Raw genomic sequence first — 22,977 nt, 5'->3', positions numbered from 1 at the left:
TCGAGGAGCAACTCATAGAACGTGGTGTGGTAGCCTTTTTTGAGGTTTTTGGTGATTTTTGAAGTTTTTCCAAAACTTTTCCGACACCGTGCTTCGCAAGACGAAAAATTCGCTAGACGAAAAAACTCGTGGAACGAATTAATTTCGTCTTGCGAGGCACCACTGTACATTTTAGAAGTTTCAGTTTCACAGAATATACACACCCTAACACTTTGCAGCCGGTTCTTACGAGAAAATATTGCATGATGAGCACTTCAAACATACCAGAGCAATAAAGTCAGGAGCAACACACTTCCTTGTTCTCATAATGATCTCCGTGGTCCACACCTCTCCATATTATTGTACACTGAAAAGAGGCATTGACCTTCACACACATATGCACTCCATCTTCAGGATATCAGTTTGTTTGGAGGACCAGAAATACACGTGACACAATAAAACAGAAGTAAGCAAACAGGTGGTGCCTGAAGGAGTGCCTAAATGATGTGTTGTTGTCCATGAATTACCATGGTAAAATTTGCAAAATCGGTATATGATGCACACATACTGGATTTTCACTTAAGCAATGCCATTAAGTCAAAGATCACATAGATAAGGGTGAGCAGAGCATAGATTAAAATCTCTGCCATGGCTGGTCTTGTGCTCACCACTTATATCTCAGCCTTTGTATTCCTCACCTGTAAAATATGACTATTCAAGTTACCTTTACTGAATGACCATTAAAAGCAAATTTCCAGTATCTGGTTGAAAGTATGGGGCAATGATTAAGTCCACCAGTCACTTACTTCTGATCAGTTTTAGCTGATTTACAAATAGATCCCAGTACTTGCAGTCAAAGAATAGTAATCTATTTTGATACAAATATTTACTGTATTGGCCCAAATATAAGCCGCACGTGCAAATAAGCCGCACCTTTAAAATTCAAGGGGGGGAGAGACAATACCCAAATCTAAGCCACTCCCCTAAAATTGGGTCACATGCTGAAAATCGCTGCGATTGGTAGAATTGTAACTGAGCCAATTTAAGCCTTTGATTTTGCAAGCCCGCAAAAGTCACCGTACAATCGCTAAAATAACAAATCGCTATTCATTTGCTACAATTCCGCAGACACTCAAACCCATAAATGGCAAACGAACAGTCTCAAGCTTGCAAATCGACAATAAAACATTTTTTGGTTCCGTTTTACCAGATGTCTGTTTCAGCAGCAATATCGCAAAAGCCAATTTTTGTAAGGCTGTGAATTTAAGCCACACTTGTAACTTTTCACGGTCAGAATTTGGAAAAAAAGTGAGGCTTATAGTCAGGCCAATATGGTAATTAAAAACAACAACAACCAGGAATATGATTGACATTGTACTGATGGAATAAGTTAGTCGAGTTCTGTTATGACTCACTCTGGGGACTTTAAAGTTCACTAGTTAGTGAACTTTAAACAATAGGCTTAGTGTGTGTGTGTGTGAGAAACGGATCACCCCGGGGTCATTTTCTGCAAAGATGCCAGGATAAACAATTGAACCACAAACTGGGTTCTTCCTTTGCAAAGGAAGATAGATGAATAGATAACCAGAGCAAAAAGGAAAGTTCGAAGCTTTATTGCATAACAAAACGTTACACAGGTTAGGATGTCTTCTCTCCCTTGTGAAGAGAAACACTGGAAAGGGCGAATCGAAAGTGAAGGCATAATCCTACTAGTACCCTAAGCCTAGTGCACTCCCACCAAGGAGAGCAGAAACACACACAAAAGCAGAGGAACCTGGCCAGAGAGCTCTGTACAAAAAGGGAAAAATAAAGTGAGAGATGGAAGCACTGTGGTCATGTCTCGCCCTTGAAAATCCCTGCTGTGCTATATTATGTGAATTTGCAACCCATTTTTGTGAACTGGTTCTTCTCCAAATTGCCATTGAGAGTGCGCTGATTTTATTGCCACATATTATGGAGAACATATTATTGCCACATTTTATGGAGAACATATTATTGCCACATATTATGGAGGGACGCGGGTGGCGCTGTGGGTAAAAGCCTCCGTGCCTAGGACTTGCCGATCGAAAGGTCGGCGGTTCGAATCCCCGCGGCGGGGTGCGCTCCTGTCTTTCGGTCCCAGCGCCTGCCAACCTAGCAGTTCGAAAGCACCCCCAGGTGCAAGTAGATAAATAGGGACCGCTTAATGGCGGGAAGGTAAACGGCGTTTCCGTGCGCTGTGCTGGCCCGCCAGATGCAGCTTTGTCACGCTGACCACGTGACCCGGAAGTGTCTCCGGATAGCGCTGGCCCCCGGCCTCTTAAGTGAGATGGGCGTACAACCCTAGAGTTGGACACGACTGGCCCGTACGGGCAGGGGTACCTTTACCTTTTATTATGGAGAACAAAAGTTCTCTCCCATAGAATCTGTCTTGTCTTGTGAACACAGCACTCTTCTCTGCCATGATCCAGACTTTTGAATTGTAATATTTTTCTCTCCACATGCATGGGAGCACCCCACGTTTCAAAGACCCACAGTTTCTGCACATTAAAGCAGGAAAACTCCAGATTGCTAGCTTGACAGTTATATCTCAGTCCTTTTCTCCTGCCTTCCTGTAAGCAAAAACCACCTTAGCACATAACTGTGTAACTGTTCCATTGCTCTGCTGTCACTAGACCTATTTCTTAGCAAAGCTGATGCTTTCTGCTCACCAGATTTCACAAGCCAACTGCCAACTGCGTTAAAAAAAAGTTTTATTAACTTGAAAGAATAAAAGGCTAAAGAGGTTTAGTACAGGCTGTTAAAAGTGTTACATGTTAATATCTCACAAGCATAAGTGTCTCTAACAAACATTAACTTACCAGGTTGCCAAACACAAAGTTTGCCCTAGTGCACCTGCTTATTAGGGTTGCCAACTTACTAAATTCACATTTAAAGATAACGATGCATTTTAATCGTGACAATTCTGCCATGAAATATTTGAGTACAATTTTTTAAAGCCATTTCTATTATGGAAGCTGCTTAGCTGTAGACATGGAAATTACAAAAAAAGCATACAAACAATGAGCCAATTAAAATTCAAAACAGAAACAGAATCCTAGCTGTATTCCAGTATCAAGACTTCTGGTTTTTTGTTTATGCAAAACACAAACTACAGACAAAAAGTATCATCTGGGGTGGTTGGCAATATGGGAACAAGCACGACTGCTCTGGCTATATTAGATGCTTCTCCGACATTGTTGCTACCATCAATGGCACGAATGGCAAAGTAGATGGAGGTGCCATTCGATTTTTTTAAGTTTTCTGCGTTATACTGGAAGGATTGCTTGACCCCAGCGACTTCCATTTTCAGACCAGCAGTATTCACAGAAGTGGCTGTTTGAAAAGCTGCATCTATCAATGCCGAGGGATCTTCACTCATTTTTATTTCGTACCTTTCAGCTGCAAAATAAAGAACAGCCAACAGGGCATGCATTAAGATGTGTGTCTTCAGTCGGGCATCAAGGATAACAGCAACAGAAATCCTTTTCAATGCATTGCAAACTTCCTATCCGCAGGTAGCCCTCTGCCCTCAGCAACGGTGGACCAGATAGGATGAAATCCCTCTTCCCAGAGCAATAACATAATGTTACTGTAATATAATATTACAGGGAGATAAGGCTGCTGCAAATAAAAGTGGTGGTTGGCTCCCCACACACCTTTTTATGCGCGCGCGCACACACACACACACACACACACACTACAGTCTTAATGATTGATTGATTGATTGATTGATTGACTGACTGACTGATTAAAGCAGAATTTTGCACTTACCTTTTCCTTCATCATAGTCATTCCCAGGAGCTGTCCAGGACAAAAGGAACTGATAATCACCAAGTGGTTTTATCTCAAGATCAGTGATTCTACAGGGTGGGAAAACATCTTTTTTACTACCACCAGGCGGAACTCCTGACATTACAAAAGAGCCACCTGATGCCACTCTACTGAAATTTCCTACGTCAACTTCGATGTCATCATCACGAACTTCGGGTTTTGGGGGATTCATATTTATTACACCTAGGAAGGAAGGGAGGAAGGAAAGAAGGAAGGATGATAGATTATATGGTGAGACTACAAACCTCCAAACTTCCCCATTATTTTGAAAGTCCCGTTTATTTCCTTTTGTGCAAACCCAAAACAAAGACAGAATATACAGAAAATCATAATTATTTTCTTAAAGCAGAGCTTTCGGGGTAGCTGCCCTTGTTCTATGGAACAACATCCTGTTGCGATATGACATCCCACCCACACTTTCTAAAATACATTTTTTTATGCTGACAAGCTATCCCAGCTGGATGAAGAGTTCTCTACTGTAGGTATCCATTTTAAATGAATCTTCCGTTTTTTTGTGTGCTGTTTTGTAACCATTTGCATTTTCTTTTCTACATTGCCTTGGGGCATAAATGGAAGGTAAAATAACAACAACAACAAATCTGCTGTAGATCTATTCTCTCTCTCTCTAACCCACTGAGTTGAGAAGCAGGATATTGCAGGAAAGAAGGATGTGCCTACATATATGTGTGAACGTGTCAGAGATATGTACTCAAGTGTCCAGATCTACATAAAGACAATGATGGGGAGGGAAATGGCAGGAAGAAGTTTGTTTCCTTCTGGAGATGCCCAGTGTCATTCACACTTTGAGAATCGCAGAGCTAGCATACCACCAGTATTGCTATTTCGTAACAATTACTTACCATTATTTACAAACCCTGGTGCAAAGAAAGCTTGACTTTGCCTACGGATCCTTCTACCAGTCTTGCCTTGCCCCTGGACCCGCACTTTTAGGTTGTGTCGACCATTTACTTTGAACGATGTGAAATATCTCGAGTAGATTCCGTCATCCTTTATAATGTCGGCACCTAGGTACATTGATATTAAAATTAAACATCCAAACCCAACATCTCACTGCTATTAGAAAAAAGAAAAACAAACCCTACATAACCTATGTAGAAGATGTTTGTTTCACAGTACAGTGGTACCTCAGGTTACATATGCTTCAAGTTACATATGCTTCAGGTTACAGACTCCACTAACCCAGAAATAGTACCTCAGGTTAAGAACTTTGCTTCAGGATGAGAACAGAAATAGTGCTACGGCGGTACGGAGGCAGTGGGAGGCCCATTAGCTAAAGTGGTGCTTCAGGTTAAGAACAGTTTCAGGTTAAGAACGGACCTCCGGAACGAATTAAGTACTTAACCCGAGGTACCACTGTATCTGCTCCTGTTCTAATGAAAACAGTAGAGTGCCTAAATCTGAATATGTAGTGATATGGAGTCATAAGTATGTTAATCCCTGTTCAACGCAGGCCAACACAACTTGTAACTCGCCAACCTGAAGACAGCAAACCAGCATACATTGTGGACTTCTGCATGCTTGACAAGCTCCGTTTTCTGCAGTCCCGGGCAGTTCGCAAAATTTAATTTATCAAGCTCTTGGTGGGCTGCCATTGCTAAATATAGCCACAACTGCCTTTCCCCTCATGAACTTGCCTGGACTGTAAGAACATCATCTGAGCCCCTTCTTACATGGCAGTTTCTAGTTCAGCAAAATCAGGTGAGGCAAAGGTTATCCGCACCTGAGACAGATGCTTCATTTGTCTTTGGGAGTAGGCCTATCCTAGCATCCTTCAAGTGATGAGGGGCAGGGCTCTCCCCCCCCCCCCGACATAACTCAGGGGAACTCGGATCTAGCCCCTCTCAGGTGGAAGCCATTGCCGTTATGAGAGACAAGGGAAGTGTTCAAGGTGAGTTCCAGCACCTCTTTTCCTAGGAAGATGGCACTCATGAGGGGGATAACTTCTGAAATGGGAAGCCGTTTCCACTTCAGCAGGCTCCCTGCACAATTTAGGGTTTCGAAATGTGTAGGGAGTAGACCGGGCTCCCCACGGCAGATGTTCATCACCGACTGATGGAGGATGACAATGGGGGCAGCTGTTTCCTCCATTCTTCATGTGATTCTAATCACACGGAGCCTTAAAGCATCCAAGTGGGGCTATTAGCTCCTTGTATATCAAGAAGCTGGACCATAAAGAAGGCTGATCACCGAAGAATTGATGCTTTTGAATTATGGTGCTGGAGGAGACACTTGAGAGTCCCATGGACTGCAAGAAGATCAAACCTATCCATTCTTAAGGAAATCAGCCCTGAGTGCTCACTGGAAGGACAGATCGTGAAGCTGAGGCTCCAATACTTTGGCCACCTCATGAGAAGAGAAGACTCCCTGGGAAAGAACCTGATGTTGGGAAAGATGGAGGGCACAAGGAGAAGGGGATGACAGAGGACGAGATGGTGGGACAGTGTTCTCGAAGCTACCAGCATGAGCTTGACCAAACTGTGGGAGGCAGTGGAAGACAGGAGTGCCTGGCGTGCTCTGGTCCATGGGGTCACAAAGAGTCGGACACGACTAAACAACAACAACAACATCTCAAGAAGCACACCTGGAAAACAGACCCACCAAGTGTCCCTATTTTCCAGGGACGTCCCTGATTTGATCCGGGAATGTCCGGCTTTTCCTAAGGATATCCCTATTTTCATTGGAGAAAAGTTGGAGGGTATGGAGTTCTCCGACCCCCAAGCCATCTGAATGCAATCCTGTATAGGGTTGTGTTGTTGTTTTTAAGTGTTTAATGTTTTATTATTCTTTTATATATGTTGGAAGCTGCCCAGAGTGGCTGGGGCAACCCAGTTAGATGTGTGGGGTATAAATAGCAAAATTATCATTATGGAATGGGACGTCCCTGTTTTCATCGGAGAAATGTTGGAGGGTATGGGAAAGCATGGCATCTCCTTGCTATATCTCACAGGTGAAAGACAGAAGGACTGAAGGTGTTAGCACCTAGAAGGGTTTCGCAAAGACCCAGAATGGAGTCTTCCCTATTGGTCTCATCTCAGGGGTAGAGCATATGTTCTGCAGGCAGTTTATATCTCTGGCAACGCAAGCTAAAAAGGATCTCAGGCTTTGGGGAGGACATAACTGTTTGCCAGTCGGTTTTGAGTTTTATGCCTGTTTATGAATCTACGTTTTAGAAGCCAATTATTTCATATTTGATATTACGTTGAATGTTGTATTATACTATACTATTTTATTGCATTTAATTTTATTTCAGCTATGTGCGTAGTCTGAATTGGGACTTTTTAGTGGTTTGCAAATATTGTAAATGAGCAAACAAACAATTTTTTTAAATTAAAAAAAATGGCTGGTTTTGAAAATGCAATTGCCAGGCATCTTGACAAGCCACCGTGTCGCATTAAATAATGCTTGACTAGATGAGTTAATGTTCTGATTCTGTGGGAAATGCATAGTGCCGCAAACGCTTCGAAACAAACTTACCTGCGCCATTGTCCAAAAGCTCTAGATCCACAGCTGCTCCATTGTCTGCTTCAATTGTGGCTATGACTTTTGCACCAGTCACAGGTAAGAACCCTTGGCTGACTTCTGCATGAATAACCAACGGATCAGGAAACTTATGTGTTCTTTTTATAAGAGGCATCACATGAACTGGAGGCACAGTTGCTGACCTTGCTCGGCTCGTGACTGTTATTGTCATGGTTTGAGCTGTATTTTGATTCTGCAGGGAATACTTCCAGTCTCCTGCCTGGAAATCAAGTGATGAGAAACAGAAGGATATTAAATATCCCATATCTAACTGTTTATAAATACAGTTCCTATTTCCTTCGATTATTATTATGGTTATTAAGATGGGGTGTCTTTCCCCCCCGAAAATATACCAAGAGCAGATACTGGCAGCAGATACTGGCATTTGATGAGCTAGGAAATGAAAGAACGTCTCATGGCACCTTCCAGACCAGAGGTTCCCAAACTTATTTGGCCTACCGCACCCTTTTCGGGGGAAACAAAAATTACTCAGTGCTCTCCTGGGAAAGGAAACATGTACAAATGGCTTTTCAATTTTTTCTTGTCTTCTTTATTTATGCTTCCACCCCCTTATTTTTATTCAACGCCTCCCATTTGCACCCGAGGTTCCAGGGGCCCCCAGGGGGTGGTATCTCCTGCCTCCGTCCCAGAGCCAGATAAGCACTTTCTGGGCTTGGGGAATGAGGCATGAGACTGTGCCAGGATCCTAGAGGCCTTCTGCCTCCTTCCCTGAGCATGCACAGAGCGTCTCCCCCACCCCTTATGCCCGCTTGGTTGTCCTTCCTCCAGCCATTTCTAGGCTGTGAGTACTGGCACCTTCTCTTCTAGGGAAAAACAAAGCACTGTTAATATCATTGCAAAATCTTACACCGAGGACTTCGAGAAGTAAATGGCTCTTCCCCACTTGCATAATGTATCCTTATTTTCCAAAGGAAAAGGCACACAAGTAACAGAAGAGTTATCTGCATAGAGAGTGGATATTTTACCTCTGCGATTCCACTAATCTGGAGCCGGGCTGTCCGTAGGTTGGTTTTATCAGTTATGAAGTCCTTTGTACGGTACTTTTTCCCCTTGGGATCTTCCAGAAACATCTCTGGTGGAGTTGTGCTTGCGCTCCACGTAATGACAAAGAAAGTGTCTTTTCCCACCGTTTTATCAATGGATACTGTACCAAACATCCATTTCTTGGCAGCTACTTCCTTCCCTTTACTTTCAAGCTGTTGGGGGTGGGGAGAGGAAATAAGTACGCTGATATATTTGAAAAGTTTTATAACCTGAATAGATCTGCAACGGGGATAAAATTGGTATCCTACAATATCTCCATGGTTAAAGACATGGAGGAAAACAAATGATGTAGCAACTCCAGCTCAACAGCCCTTCCCAGATATAAGATGCTGGATGCTTAATCCATTCCCTGCAGATGCCGTAATTTATTTTCCTGCACCAAATATATTTATTGTGGTCGCATGTGGCCTTTTACTGGGTGCTAGCCACCTTGTAAGTTTTAAACCAAAAGGTTTGCTACAAACGCCAAGTGTCAAAAACATGCAGTTTAAGGAGATTTTTCTGACGGCATGTTTGACTTCTGAATGAAGCTCAAAAGCTGGGACAACCTCTGATCAAATGCAAATCAATGATCTCAAATGAGAGGTTGACTCTGCAAGACACACAACTCTAATTCCACAGGCAAAGAGAAGTAAATTTGCAGCCGATACAATGGGAAATTTGGGGTGAAATTTCTAGGTGAAGCAACAGATCTCACGCCACATTTTGGCAAAGAGTAGTCAATGAGACACCATGGTGCTTGTATGACCACACATTCAACTGAATTAGGACCAGTAAAAATGGAAATGTTGTTTCAGTGCTGCCAAAATCCACCTCTGTAAGATCTGTGAATTCTGCCTGGTTTTGCTGCTGCACAATACTAGTAAAATATGGACTATAGAATTAATTTTACTTTGTGCTTTAAACATTTTTTTTACAGTGCCTAATAGTCATAGTAGAACTGCTTATTTTACTCTAATCTTTGCAATGCATACCTGAATAGATTGTTGACTGAGATCTCCACTTCCTGAAGAAATTCCGCTGAAAGCATCAATGAGACCGTTGGAATTCAAGCTGTCAGTGGCAGCAAATTTCAGACCTCCTGGAATGCGATTGAAGGAACAGTTAGGATACTTGGTTAGATGGAATAAAAGGCAATACATTGTTGTAGTGTAGTCTTTTATACATCTGTGTGCAAAAGACATCTGTGTGTCAGTAAATGTAAAGTAGGCAGTGAGAGATTTTACTTTCTTGGGCTCCATGATCACTGCAGATGGTGACAGCAGCCACAAAATTAAAAGACGCCTGCTTCTTGGGAGAAAAGCAATGACAAACCTAGACAGCATCTTAAAAAATAAGAGACATCACCTTGCCAACAAAGGTCTGTATAGTTAAAGCTATGGTTTTCCCAGTAGTGATGTATGGAAGTGAGAGCTGGACCATAAAGAAGGCTGATCGCCGAAGAATTGATGCTTTTGAATTATGGTGCTGGAGGAGATTCTTGAGAGTCCCATGGACTGCAAGAAGATCAAACCTCTCCATTCTTAAGGAAATCAGCCCTGAGTGCTCACTGGAAGGACAGATCATGAAGCTGAGGCTCCAATACTTTGGGCACCTCATGAGAAGAGAAGACTCCCTGGAAAAGACCCTGATGTTGGGAAAGATGGAGGGCACAAGGAGAAGGGGACGACAGAGGGCGAGATGGTTGGACAGCGTTCTCGAAGCTACCAGCATGAGTTTGACCAAACTGCGGGAGGCAGTGGAAGACAGGAGTGCCTGGCGTGCTCTGGTCCATGGGGTCACGAAGAGTCAGACACGACTAAACAACAACAACAGAGCACTGAAAAGCAGTGAAGTTTCTGTGGGCAAGTAGGAGGAACATTGTGCGGATGAAAGTAGCATGGCGGGGGGCTGGGCCCACTAGTAAATTCACTCTTAGGGAAACCCCAGTTGGCACCAAGTGGAATAAAGGTGTGGCCTTCTGCTCGCTCACTTACCCGTCATGTCTGCCATCATTTCTAGTTCTTTTTCAGCTTTTGGTCCCAAAGCAATGGTGTGGATTATAGACCCACTATTTCGAACTTCGGTAAAGCAGGAATTTACTTGTTTATCTTCTCCATCTGTCAAGAGCACAATTTCACAGCCTCTGGTATTTGGGTACTTCTTTAAAAACACCTGTATGGAGCAGAGCATTTAGAATCTCAGCAGCAACTAGGAATGTGGAAGCCACCGGGCACCATTTATGCTTAAAATGAACGAGAAAATGCTACAAAGCTCCGCTAAGTGTGGTATGTTGCTGCTGTTCTGTGTGAACTAATTCCCTACCTGTTACATAAGCAGATTCTGGTGAGATGGGTGCCATATCTTCCATGGTTGTTAATAAGGAAGTATTAGCATTTGCTATTTCACGCGAGAAAGCTGTGGTTATAGCGGTTAAAACCATGGACTAGAACCATGGTTTGAAACCATGGAAACGTTGGCCAAGACTATGGTTTGAAACCCCACACAGTCATGAAGCTCACTGGGCGACCTAGGCCAAATAGTCTCTCAGCCTGAGAGACCACCTTGACCTCCTCAGAGGAAAGGTGGGATAGAAGGACAATAATAAACAATCAAACTGAGAGGCTTCCAGTTCATAGATGGCAGAAGCCACACCTGGTGGAAGCCACTTTTGCCTCCAGTCACTTCAATGGATACAGAAGTACACTCAAGCTAGGAACCTGATCTTTCAGAGGATTGGGACTCCCTCCAGAACTGGTTGAACTTACCCAGGCAGAACTTATCCAGAACTTACCCAGGCAGTGGATCCACCTGCAAATAGCATCTCTACCTTCTCTGCACTGAGTTTCAGTTTCTTGGCTTATATGAGAGAGCATACCTGCTGAAATACCCTCTTGTACACAACCCTTAGATACACAGCAGCCCTTTACACTTTTGCATCTGGCTACCCTACAAAGAAGAATAGGAATAAAAGGATCTGGAACTTTATTCTTTTTCACCTGAAATGCTGACCGCACTCCAGAACATATGTTAGTTCCTCCACCAGCTGAAGTAGGAAGAAACCCTGCCAGAGTTTTGCGCACGCTGTCGCTGCTGATCTGCCTCAGGTGAGTCTGGACTGTTGCCGCGCTGTTGAATGTGACTACTCCAACCCAGGATCCCGCTTCAATAATCTGCAGGACGAATATTTCCGCAGCTTGCTTCAGCCGACCAATGCGATTGCTCTGCATAGGAATAACAATAATATTAATAAAAAAACCAGCATTCACAGAACTGCCAGTGGATTCTGGGAAGCAAATAAATGACTGAAAATGCAACTGTCAATTATACTTTAAAAAACAAGGCTTGATAAACTTATGTGGATGTAGGCAAATGCATAATGTTCATGAGTTTCCAAATAACCTCATCCTTGTTGCGATTTTGGGCACAATCCATCTGGATGTTTTCCTGCACAGGCTCCATTGAAATGGATGGGAGGTTCACAAGAGCACCATTCATTGCAATGGGGCTTGTCCCACAAATTCTGCTGCTGGAGAATGATTATCCTACAATGTTTTTGTGTCTGATATTCAAATTTCTGTATGCTAGTATAGAAATATAAACTCCATTCCAGAATGCCCCCCCATTTGCTTAGCAGTTGTTTAGTTAGTTAGATGATGTAAACCCTGCCTTTCAATTAAAATATTCCATACATTTCTCCAATGAAAATAAGGACCTCCCATGTCTCTTAAATCCACTTCAAGGACTATTACCAGACAGGCCCATGCAGTGGAGGTGTGAGGCAGCCAGGTACACCTCCCTGGGCCTCAGAGGGCTAAGCCGGCTGGGGAGCCCTGCCAGGGATTGGTAATTTGGGTTTGAGTTTATAACTTTAGTCTAACAAGACTCTTGCCCCAGGCCTCCGATAAGCTCTGCAGAAGCCTGTCTCCAGAACATAGAAAAGCCAGGGCGGCAGGAAAACGCATTTATAGCTACCCATCCCAGGAGCTATATGATTTCTCCAACCCCCATCATGTGTCTACCATAAACTTCTACAGTAGGGTATTTCTGCAGTAGGGAAGCCTTGTGCAGCTGTTGACGTTTCCTGCACAATTGAGAAACCTGAAAGACCTGATTGATCTGGCCAGATCAGGATTTCCTTTGCCTCCTTCCATTCACTTTCACCCCTGCATTTTTCACCTCCATGCTCCAACTCTTCCTCTAGGTTCCCTGCACCAACTGGGGAATTATGATGAGCAGACCTTGCATTCTACCTCAGCCAGGTTGCCCGCCCTTGCCCTAGAACTCTTCTCCTGTATGAATTAATTACTGTAGTTTCATATATATCCAAATTAACCAAATCTAATCTAAAACCCAAGACAGGCTCCCTATCTATAAGGCCGAGGGCCTTCTGGCGGTTCCCTCGCTGCAAGAAGCCAAGTTACAGGGAACCAGGCAGAGGGCCTTCTCGGTAGTGGTGCCTGTCCTGTGGAATGCCCTCCCATCAGATGTCAAAGACAAAAACAACTACCAGACTTTTAGAAGACATCTGAAGGCAGCCTTGTTGAGGGAAGCTTTTAATGTTTAATAGACTATTGTATTTTAATATTCTGTTGGAAGCCACCCAGAGTGGCTGGGGAAACCCAGCCAGATGGGTGGGGTATAAATAATAAATTATTATTATTACATAAAACAGCGTGGCATTTATGACAGAAATGTCAATGCTGTATTGACACTTGTTGTCACTATTGACATCAATTCCAGCATTTTTGAACTGTCTCGAAATACTTCTTCTGAGCGCCGAAAACATAGACTCACCGAACCCATGCTTCCAGAAACATCAAGTACTAGGCACAAAACTCTCTCCTGTTTTTGCAGCAAAGTGATAGTGGGGCTAGGCGGAGGAGCTCTTTGTGGAGTTGATTTGGCAAAGTCAGGAGAAGTCGTAATTACATCCCAGGTGCTCCTGTAGTTGCACATTTTATTCTGCATATTTGTTGCTTTAGTGTTGTGGTTGCTTTTGTCACAGAACTGAGTAACCTAAATAAAAGGTAAGAAGAATAAATCAAGTTCACAACCTTATAAGCAATATCTACCTCATGGCAGCCATTCCTTGGGAAGAGGTGCTACAAAAGTGGACATTCTTTTTCAGACAAAAAGAACAGATGAACATATGCTTGTTTGTTCCCTCATTCCTTTGCTTGCTCACCTACCTAGCTTTTCACTCTGAGCAGTTTCCTGCCGAAGAAGGGAACATAACCTCCAACATTTCCCTGGTGGAAATAGGAATGTCCTAAGGAAAAGCAGGACATTCCAGGGTCAAATCAGAAACCAGGATGGCTTCTGTAAATCCTGGACTGTCCCTGGAAAATAGGGACAGTTGGAAGGTCTGAGGGCGAACTTTGAAGGGTACCGCAACTCTACTCACAAACCAGAAACATTTTGCAGAACCCCACACAATTATCCAAATGTTAGTTGTTCTGTTGCAGAGAGCAACAGAACCCATCTCACTTTCCTTCAGTCTGACTATGTGCCTCAACTACTTCATTCGGGTTGCACTTTTTTGGCAAAGTTTCCGACGGCCAATTTCCGGCTGTGTCCGAACATATGGCAACCCTACTGTTGGACCTAGTGGCTGCTCAGTCAGTCTGGGTCCCATAGCTTGTGCTGTATGTAGCTTCTATAAATTGAGAGAAGGTTTCAAGAGGGAAGGACTGGAAAACTTCAGGCCCTTAAGAAAGAGTTTCTTCTTGAATTGCTAGGTCAATATAACTAAATTTTGGTTGGAATACTTTCTCCCCAGCCCTAACACAATCTTATTGGTGAAGCACACACACACACACACACACACACACACACCTGCAAGAATTGAAGCTAAAAATCTCCAAATATTATATTTAACTTAGCAAAAATCCTGCATTTTTGAGGCATTGGAGAAAAATAAATCCCAACTAAGACCTATCATACTTACCGATGGGATACTTTGCACATACATTATCGATGTTGGAGTATTTTGATTTTTTTCTGGAATGAATTGGCATCCAGATTCATACAGCTGTGTTTTTGGTTCAACTTTGCATGGTCTGGTAGTTCCATCAGCGAGCGGGACTACGTAGCTACCCTTGAAAGTAGCTGGGCACCTAATCAATATAACAGAAACAGACATGGTCGGTTTAAAAGTCAATAAATAACCACATGCTGGTATGATTGTATGCTATCTTGTTTTCTGTAATGCCATGACTGCTAAGACAAACTCCAGTGCCCACCAGCCCGGCCTGAAGATCAGATTGTAGAACTCTTCATAATGGGTGGAGATGAAAGAGTTCGAATCAATTATATAGATGATTTCTAGACAGGTACTTTATTCAGCAAACATGTGGTTCAGATCTGATTTTTATGTGTGCTTAGTTGGTACATTAGCTCATGTCAGAATGCTCCTAGCAGCTCCCAGCTGGTTGCCCAGGAAAGTATAAAAACAAGGAAAAGTTTCTTACAGTCCCTTTTTATTTCAAACACTACAGAGAGAGACCCTAGAACCCAGACTCTTGAATAATGGTGTTGTCCCGAGTGAATCTCCACCACCACCCCGTCTCTCCCACTTCCTCATTCATCACTTCTATGTGTGCTGCTATGTGCCCTCTGTCTTTGAGCTCTTTGCTCTCCTACTTTTAAGGCTTGCCGGGTTCTGGGCAATGGAGGGTCTGGAAAGCTTTCTAGTAACTAACTCCTCCAAGCCATGCCAATATCCAGGCCTGTCTTCAACACACAGCAAATGGCGTCTTTTGTTTGGCATTGTGGGCCACTGGAAACAAAATTACCAAGTTAGACTCAGGTGAGGAGCAAACAGAAGTAGGGACAATCCGCTGAAACGTCACCATGCCAAAAGAAATGCACTACTGGGCTAAACTGTGTGCAGGACTGTGGCTGAGAACAGTCTCCAGAGAGACTGAGTAAGCTGGCCGAAAATGAGGTCTTGGGCAGTGGAAAAGTGGGCACTTGCCCGAGGGCTGGACATTACCCCCACTTTGCCCTAATGAGAAATCTCTTCCATATGTCATCAAAGTTCATCCTCAAGACAATGATTCACACCGCAACCAAACGAACGAGCCCAAGGCAAACATCACTTATAAAAGAAGGGATGCATCTGTTGGAGATTTGGGGTGGTACCTTGTTGCTTCAGGCATGCTGTTTCCCCCAGGAGAGTAGAAAGGTGCATCGTCGTTATATTCATCAAAGACACCCCATCGGAGATGAGCCCACTCATGGACAAGGACTCTGCCTGTGGAAGATAAGGACAAAACCTAAGATACCTTTTTTTAAAAAGTACAGTATACAGGTAGATAGAAATTATTGCCATGAATAGTGAGCAAGTATCTCAGGGACGCGGGTGGCACGGTGGGTTAAACCACAGAGCCTAGGACTTGCCAATCAGAAGGCCGCGGTTCGAATCCCCGCGACGGGGTGAGCTCCCGTTGCTCGGTCCCTGCTCCTGCCAACCTAGCAGTTCAAAAGCACGTCAAAGTGCAAGAAGATAGATAGGTACTGCTCCGGCGGGAAAGTAAACGGCATTTCTGTGCGCTGCTCTGGTTTGCCAGAAGTGGCTTAGTCATGCTGGCCACATGACCCGGAAGCTGTACGCCGGCTCCCTCGGCCAGTAAAGCGAGATGAGCATCGCAACCCCAGAGTCGGCCACGACTGGACCTAAGTCAGGGGCTCCTTTACCTTTACCTTATGTCAGGGTACCTCAGGCAGGTGGTAAGAATTAGTCCCCAAAGTGGGAGCATGTGATGGGGCTGGATGGTTGCCTACATTCCCCAGCCCCTATAAGCCTTCGGTGGGGCGGGGTAGGGGGAGAGAACACACCGTGTTTTAGACTTGCTGTTTGATGTTCTGTAGCTGGTGCTCGAAAAGAAGCCAATCAAGCCTGGCAACCCATTCGGCGCCTGCGTGTGACTGATTACTAGCTTGGATGGAGGACTCAGGAAAGCAAACCCCTCCTTGACAATTATAACACACCCATCCCACAACCCCCCCCCCCTTAAAATAAAATCTGAAATGTTGTGCAGTCATACCAATGGTTAAGTATCTATTATTATTGTATTAGCCTTCTTTTCAATTTGAGCTCTCCTGTATTTTTTTTTTTTTTGGAGGGGGGGGTAGTGCTGCTTAGGAAATGGTGGAAGAGGCACCTCTATTTCTACCGTTCAACAAACAGATTAAAAATTCAATTTAGCTTTCCTTGTTATGACCCAGAGACTGCATACGGTGCAACGGAGGAGGACAAGGCTCCAGCTTTCCACAGCCTCTTCCGGATCCTGCCAGCCAGAGGCACATCCTGCCCACTCTCCTTTGATTCAGAAGATGAATCTCCCACAGTACTCCTGCCTCCCCGACCACAAGGACTGCCCAATAAGGCTAGTGCTCTTTAAAGGCAGCCATCTTCTTTTGGAAGGTGGGGCTCGCTATGCACCCAGTCAAGATGTCTCAGTCTCTGGCCCAGTCTAAGTGCTTCCAGAGGCATCATCATGCATCACTTCCTCAGAAGGGCTGTGGATCCCTTGTATTTCTGAGGGCGTATTGACTTAGTCTCTTGATGAGACACTCCTGGGCTTCCCCTGTGAGCCTTGAGCTCTCACAGAACAGGATATTCCTTGGCTATGGTCATTTTAAGTCAGTTCTTAATGGCTTCAGATATTAACCCACAAGAGAGTCTGAAAGTACTTGATACAGACCACATACACATCCTAAATGTAAAGCACATGACTTCTCCCTTAAATAATCCTGAAAACAGTAGGAAGTCGTATACTTTATGGTGTGCAAGCCACCACAGTAACGTTGCTGAAAGGAAACAGAGGCACGTTTTGTGTGTTGAAAAATGTGCTGATAAACTGGACACGGAGATATTGCCGGTTCCTTATGACGTTTTGGTTGCCTTCAGAGTGATAAAGTTTAAAGTGGTATGGGTTCTTCAGGACTTTCCTTACTCTGTTATTTTAGGGAAACTCGAATAGCATTTTAATAATAAAACAGGCAGTCTAATCTGAACAAACAGGTAGTAAGTAGTACCTCGTGGTCCATAAGCGTCAAGCAACTTGTCATTTGTCAGGAAGTTAGGAGTTAAATGAATGTATCGCCCAGGTTCCCCGCATCCGCCATACTGTAGGGTGTAGGGATCATCTCCATGTTTCAGATAAGGAGCTGCCACTATGACTTCTGCCTGAAATAAAATAGAATTTGGTTGAAAGATCACCCAGAAAAGCAGCAGCAAAGTACCTTTGATATTAATGCTATATCGTGATTTTTGCCTCAGCAAAAATCCTCATTATTATTATTATTATTAATATAAGGGACACTTGGAGGGCCTGCGAATGTACACAGCCCAAATCTATGCCTGTTACTCAGAAGTAAGTTGAGTTGCCCCAATCTTTAAAAAAATACCCTAAGTATGCCTACATTTCAATGCATTCTCTCCAGATTTACCTTATCATATGACTCTCTAGTTACTCTTTGATAGTCAGCTTTTGTTTTCCACGTCGAGGGAATGATCACTTTTACAGTCTTGAAGTAAAATCTTTTCTGTGTTGCACCGAAGAGGTAAGCAGATGCTTCTTGAACCATGCCCTAGCAAGGAAAGGAAAGAAAGACCTCTGTGTGTTCAGTGACTACTATCTGCATTTGGGTTTGTAGAATGTGCACTTAGGGGTGGTGTAACGATTTTAAAGGCTTGCCTTCCCTCTACCAGGCTTAGGCTGGCTCAACCAGCAGTAGCCCCAGTCTTGAACAGAGCTTGAATCGGATGGCTTAACTTATGCTGGCTTCCTCTACACCAGCTAGTTGTATACTGCAAAATTTTCTTGCAGTTCCCACCTATATATATAGTATACCTGAAGGAGCATCTCCACCCCCATCCTTCTACCCGGACACTGAGGTCCAGCGCCGAGGGCCTTCTGGAGGTTCCTTCACTGCGAGAAGCCAAGTTACAGGGAAGCAGGCAGAGGGCCTTCTCGGTAGTGGCACCCGCCCTGTGGAATGCCCTCCCACCAGATGTCAAAGAGAAAAACAACTACCAAACTTTTAGAAGACATCTGAAGGCTGCCCTGTTTAGGGAAGCTTTTAATGTTTAATAGGTTATTGTATTTTAGTGTTTTGTTGGAAGCTGCCCAGAGTGGTGGGGAAACCCAGCCAGATAGGCGGGGTATAAATAAATAAATTATTATTATTATTAAAGGTAAAGGGACCCCTGACCATTAGGTCCAGTCATGGCCGACTCTGGGGTTGTGGCGCTCAACTTGCTTTATTGGCCGAGGGAGCCGGCGTACAGCTTCCGGGTCATGTGGCCAGCATGACTAAGCTGCTTCTGGCAAACCAGAGCAGTGCACGGAAACGCCGTTTACCTTCCCGCCAGAGCGGTACCTATTTATCTACTTGCAGGTTTGATGTGCTATCGAACTGCTAGGTTGGCAGGAGCAGGGACCGAGCAACGGGAGCTCACCCCGTCACGGGGATTTGAACGACAGACCCTCTAATCGGCAAGTCCTAGGCTCTGTGGTTTAACCCACAGCACCACCCGCGTCCCTATTATTATTATTACTATATACTTATATCCCCACCTATGCTTGCACATTCAACACATTCAGAAACGTTTAGCAGTCGCACCTTTATGTTGTCGACAATTTTGTTGTCTTCGGGTATCTGAGGGTTGATTGCAATGACAAGGTCTTCAAACCCACCATTGTTGAGTTTCACCGTGGCATCTGTCACCCCATGTAGCGCTTGTAACATCAATGGAAGAAGCCACCAACTGAACGCCATCTTTGCTCGTGCCTCCTACTCCAGCCTCATGGAGAAAAATGACAGCACAGAAGGGTTATTTGTGCGAGGAGAGAGGAGGAAACTAAAACTCTGCTGCATGTTTTGTAAGCGGACTGGAAATTCTGACTGGCCTAGATAACAAAGACAGAAAAGCTGATCACTGACCCAGCTGGTGGGACTCTGCTGTTGAGAGAGCTATGGGTGCGTGGAGGGTTAGGGGTGAGGTTTAAAATGGGTTGAAAGGGAGCAGAGAGGTTTGGCAGGCGGTGTCAGGTAGGCAGGTATCCTTATATTATTTTAACCCACCTGGGATCTTATGGTGAAGGGAGGAAAGTCAATAAATAACAACAACAACAATGCAGTAATAATATCACAATAAAACGACACCGTTAGTAAAATACAATAAACGGATAAAACGAAAACTTAAAACCAGAGCATTACCTACACAGCACAGCAACACCTTGGTGGAATTGAAAAGCCTTTACAGTGGGAAACACCAATAAAAGAACCCCACAAGGCAATATATTCTAGGACTCAGGTGTTACCACAGTATTGACCATTATCTAGGGATGCCATGTGTCCTCTTTTTCCAGGACACGTCCTCTTTTTCAGGGGTAAAATTTCTGTCCGGGTGGCAATACTTTTTGGATGAGACATAGACATAGACATCTGGATGAGACATAGACATGGTTGAAGACTTGGTTTCCTCTTCTCTTCTGCCTTGCTCAGCAACATATTACAGCTTCTATAACCTACATATAGTAGGGGTATTTAAAAGGAGAGTCATCATAGCGTCCTCTTTTTTGCTCTTTAAAATATGACAACCCTACCATTATCCCAGCCATGTTTCCACCATAGTCAGGACACCAAGTAAATCCTCTCACCAGATATTAGGCACAAGGCCGGCTGATATGGGACCAGGTGGGTCCTTCAGGTATCCCGGACCCAAGACATTTGTTGCTTTAAAATATAATAAGCAACACTGCTGATTAAGGTAATGTGTGGGACTTTGAAATTCACACTTCAGTGTAACGCTAAGGGCTGAGCTAGACGTGGTGTCAGCAGAACACACTAAAGGGAATGGCAGAGGATGGTCATCAAAAGACATTAAACCAAGAAGCTTCCTATAGCTTCTTCCCCAAAGCATTTTAGCCCACTTCCAGTATAAAAGCTTGGCTGAGTTGAAAAGCATCCTTTGGGAGAGATAAGCCACAGGGTTGGGGAGAGTTTAGTACTTTTAGATCTCCTCAGGTCTCTGTTTTTAAATAAAGGGCATACATGAAGACATGCATTTCACACAGCACATAATTTGGCCCTGAGCTTTAGGAATATATCCAGTGAGAGCCTGCTGTGTCGAAAGAGCTAAAATCACACGAAAAAAAATTGAAGATTCAACCCAGTACCTACTTACCTGCGTGTAAATCCAGCAGGACTAATTTTTGAGATTGATTAGATTTGCATGATGCTCGCCCTGCAGATTACTACCTGCTTTTTAGGACTCTGGCTTGTTCTGAAAGGTTCAGGAGCCAGGAGATCAACGCAGAGACGTGTGGGTTCGATTTTCCTTTATATAATATCAAAACCAATGGGTCCACCCAGTTTCCCCTAAAAAGGTTTCAAAACCAAAAGGTACACCCGATTTCCCTCTAAATGGTTTCAAAACCAAAGGGTCCACCCTGTTGCAAAATCTCCGAGGCCTTTTTAAAGAAGTATAAAATTAGCCAAAACTGTTCTGCAGGCAGATGAACTCTCTTTCTAACTGAGTTCTTTCAAAAGCTATGTTTAGAATATGCTTCTAGTGCCCTTTGAGATTTCACGCTAACGATTCACTTGCTTGGCTGCTAGTCATTCTGGAGGCAGGATAAGGCCAAGCTACACAGTTTTCTAACTTTAATCAGCCAGTAGCTTTTTTTTAGACTACAATTCCCATCATCCCTGCGGCACTCTGTAGCATAAATACCAGGGGACCGAAGAGCATTCACCCAGTGCTACTCTCTGGACATTGCAGGTTGGGAACAGAGCCACCAGAACAGACTGATAGCCACCCTGTAGAGTCAGCTCAGAAGTCAGCCCATGGTCTATTATATCAATAAAGGTAAAGGGACCCCTGACCATTAAGTCCAGCCACGGACGACTCTGGGGTTGTGGTGCTCATCTCGCTTTACTGTCCGAGGGAGCCGGCATTTGACCGCAGACAGTTTCTGGGTCATGTGGCCAGCATGACTAAGCTGCTTCTGGCTAACCAGAGCAGCACATGGAAATGCCATTTACCTTCCTGCCGGAGTGGTATCTATTTATCTACTTGCACTATTGACATGCTTTCGAACTGCTAGGTGGGCAGGAGCTGGGACCGAGCAACGGGAGCTCACCCCGCCGTGGGGATTCGAACTGCCGACCTTCTGATCGATGAGCCCTAGGCTCTGTGGTTTAGACCACAGTGCCACCCGCGTTCCTTCATTATATCAATAGCTGCAGAGAAATTGAGAAAATTTAGCAGGACTGTATTACCCAACCCTCCTCTTTACAAAAGTCATCTATGACCTGAAAACAGAGATAATGTATGTACTTTGGTTGTTGTTGTTGTTTAGTCGTTTAGTCGTGTCTGACTCTTCGTGACCCCATGGACCAGAGCATGCCAGGTACTCCTGTCTTCCACTGCCTCCCGCATTTTGGTCAAACTTATGCTGGTAGCTTTGAGAACACTGTCCAACCATCTCGTCCTCTGTCGTCCCCTTCTCCTTGTGCCCTCCATCTTTCCCAACATCAGGGTCTTTTCCAGGGAGTCTTCTCTTCTCATGAGGTGGCCAAAATATTGGAGACTCAGCTTCACGATCTGTCCTTCCAGTAAGCACCCAGGGTTGATTTCCTTAAGAATGGATAGGTTTGATCTTCTTGCAGTCCATGGGACTCTCAAGAGTCTCCTTCAGCACCATAATTCAAAAGCATCAATCCTTCGGCGATCAGCCTTCTTTATGGTCCAGCTCTCACTTCCATACATCACTTCTGGGAAAACCATGGCTTTAACTATACGGACCTTTGTTGGCAAGGTGATATCTCTGCTTTTTAAGATGCTGTCTACATACAATTCTTAATAATAGGGTTGTTGAGCTTTTTTGGGGGGGGGGGTTGATTTTCTTTTGTCATACGTCCGAATTCATTTCAGCAATTTCCCACCAGACACAGCTTCCGACTGCAGTATTCTGGCTATGTCCAGAAAATTCCAGATGTTTGACAACCCTTCCTATTAAATAATAATAGCCTTTTCGGCTAAAATGTTTGTACAATCTACTAGGTTAAGGGGGTGAGGACCACCCCCCTCATGCAATGAAACATCCTACACATCTGAGACCCACCCAATCACCGCCACCTCCAGCTTGATTTCTCCAGCCATGCTGGGCAGGGATACAGAGAGCATTTACCAGGTCCATACCTGCCACACCCTGTTCATGAGATCAAGTCGCACAAACTGAAATTGATTCTGCAAAGTTGGACAAGATGCAACTCCGCCCTCCTTCAAAATGGTGGACCAGGTGATGGCAGAAGACCTCTGTTGCCTCCAGGTGCTCATTCAGACCAAGAGGCGAGGTCAAGTTCTGGACAATCTGGAAAATCTCTACTGGACGTCTACTCCACGAGTATATAACCATTATCTAGCCTTGCTTTGAACTCAGTAGAGTTGTGGGCTCCACAGTGCCGGAGAGGGTGCTCAGGAGTGATAAATGTAACAAGCCTTCTCATCTCGCCATTCCGTAATGAGATGAGAGCCTTGAC

At 44.2% G+C, this 22,977-nt stretch overlaps 1 protein-coding gene across 1 annotated transcript; it reads right to left on the bottom strand.

The window, feature by feature from the left end:
• Positions 1–1,576: 1,576 nt before the first annotated feature.
• Positions 1,577–20,759, bottom strand: LOC308586873 (calcium-activated chloride channel regulator 1-like). The gene is made up of 15 exons (XM_081193998.1): positions 20,618–20,759; positions 19,051–19,231; positions 17,875–18,015; positions 17,461–17,611; positions 15,562–15,673; positions 14,366–14,534; positions 13,213–13,434; positions 11,415–11,639; positions 10,413–10,590; positions 9,411–9,517; positions 8,358–8,588; positions 7,327–7,591; positions 4,692–4,856; positions 3,772–4,014; positions 1,577–3,399 (listed from the first exon to the last, which is right to left on the bottom strand). The coding sequence occupies exons 2-15, from the start codon at positions 19,204–19,206 to the stop codon at positions 3,110–3,112; spliced, it is 2,655 nt and encodes an 884-aa protein (XP_081050124.1). The 5' UTR covers positions 19,207–19,231; positions 20,618–20,759; the 3' UTR covers positions 1,577–3,109.
• Between the last annotated feature and the right edge of the window lie 2,218 nt (positions 20,760–22,977).

Source organism: Podarcis bocagei (genome assembly GCF_964188305.1).
Source record: "Podarcis bocagei genome assembly, chromosome: 5".
NCBI classification, from domain to species: Eukaryota; Metazoa; Chordata; class Lepidosauria; order Squamata; family Lacertidae; genus Podarcis; species Podarcis bocagei.
This window is presented reverse-complemented; position numbering and strand designations above follow the sequence as displayed.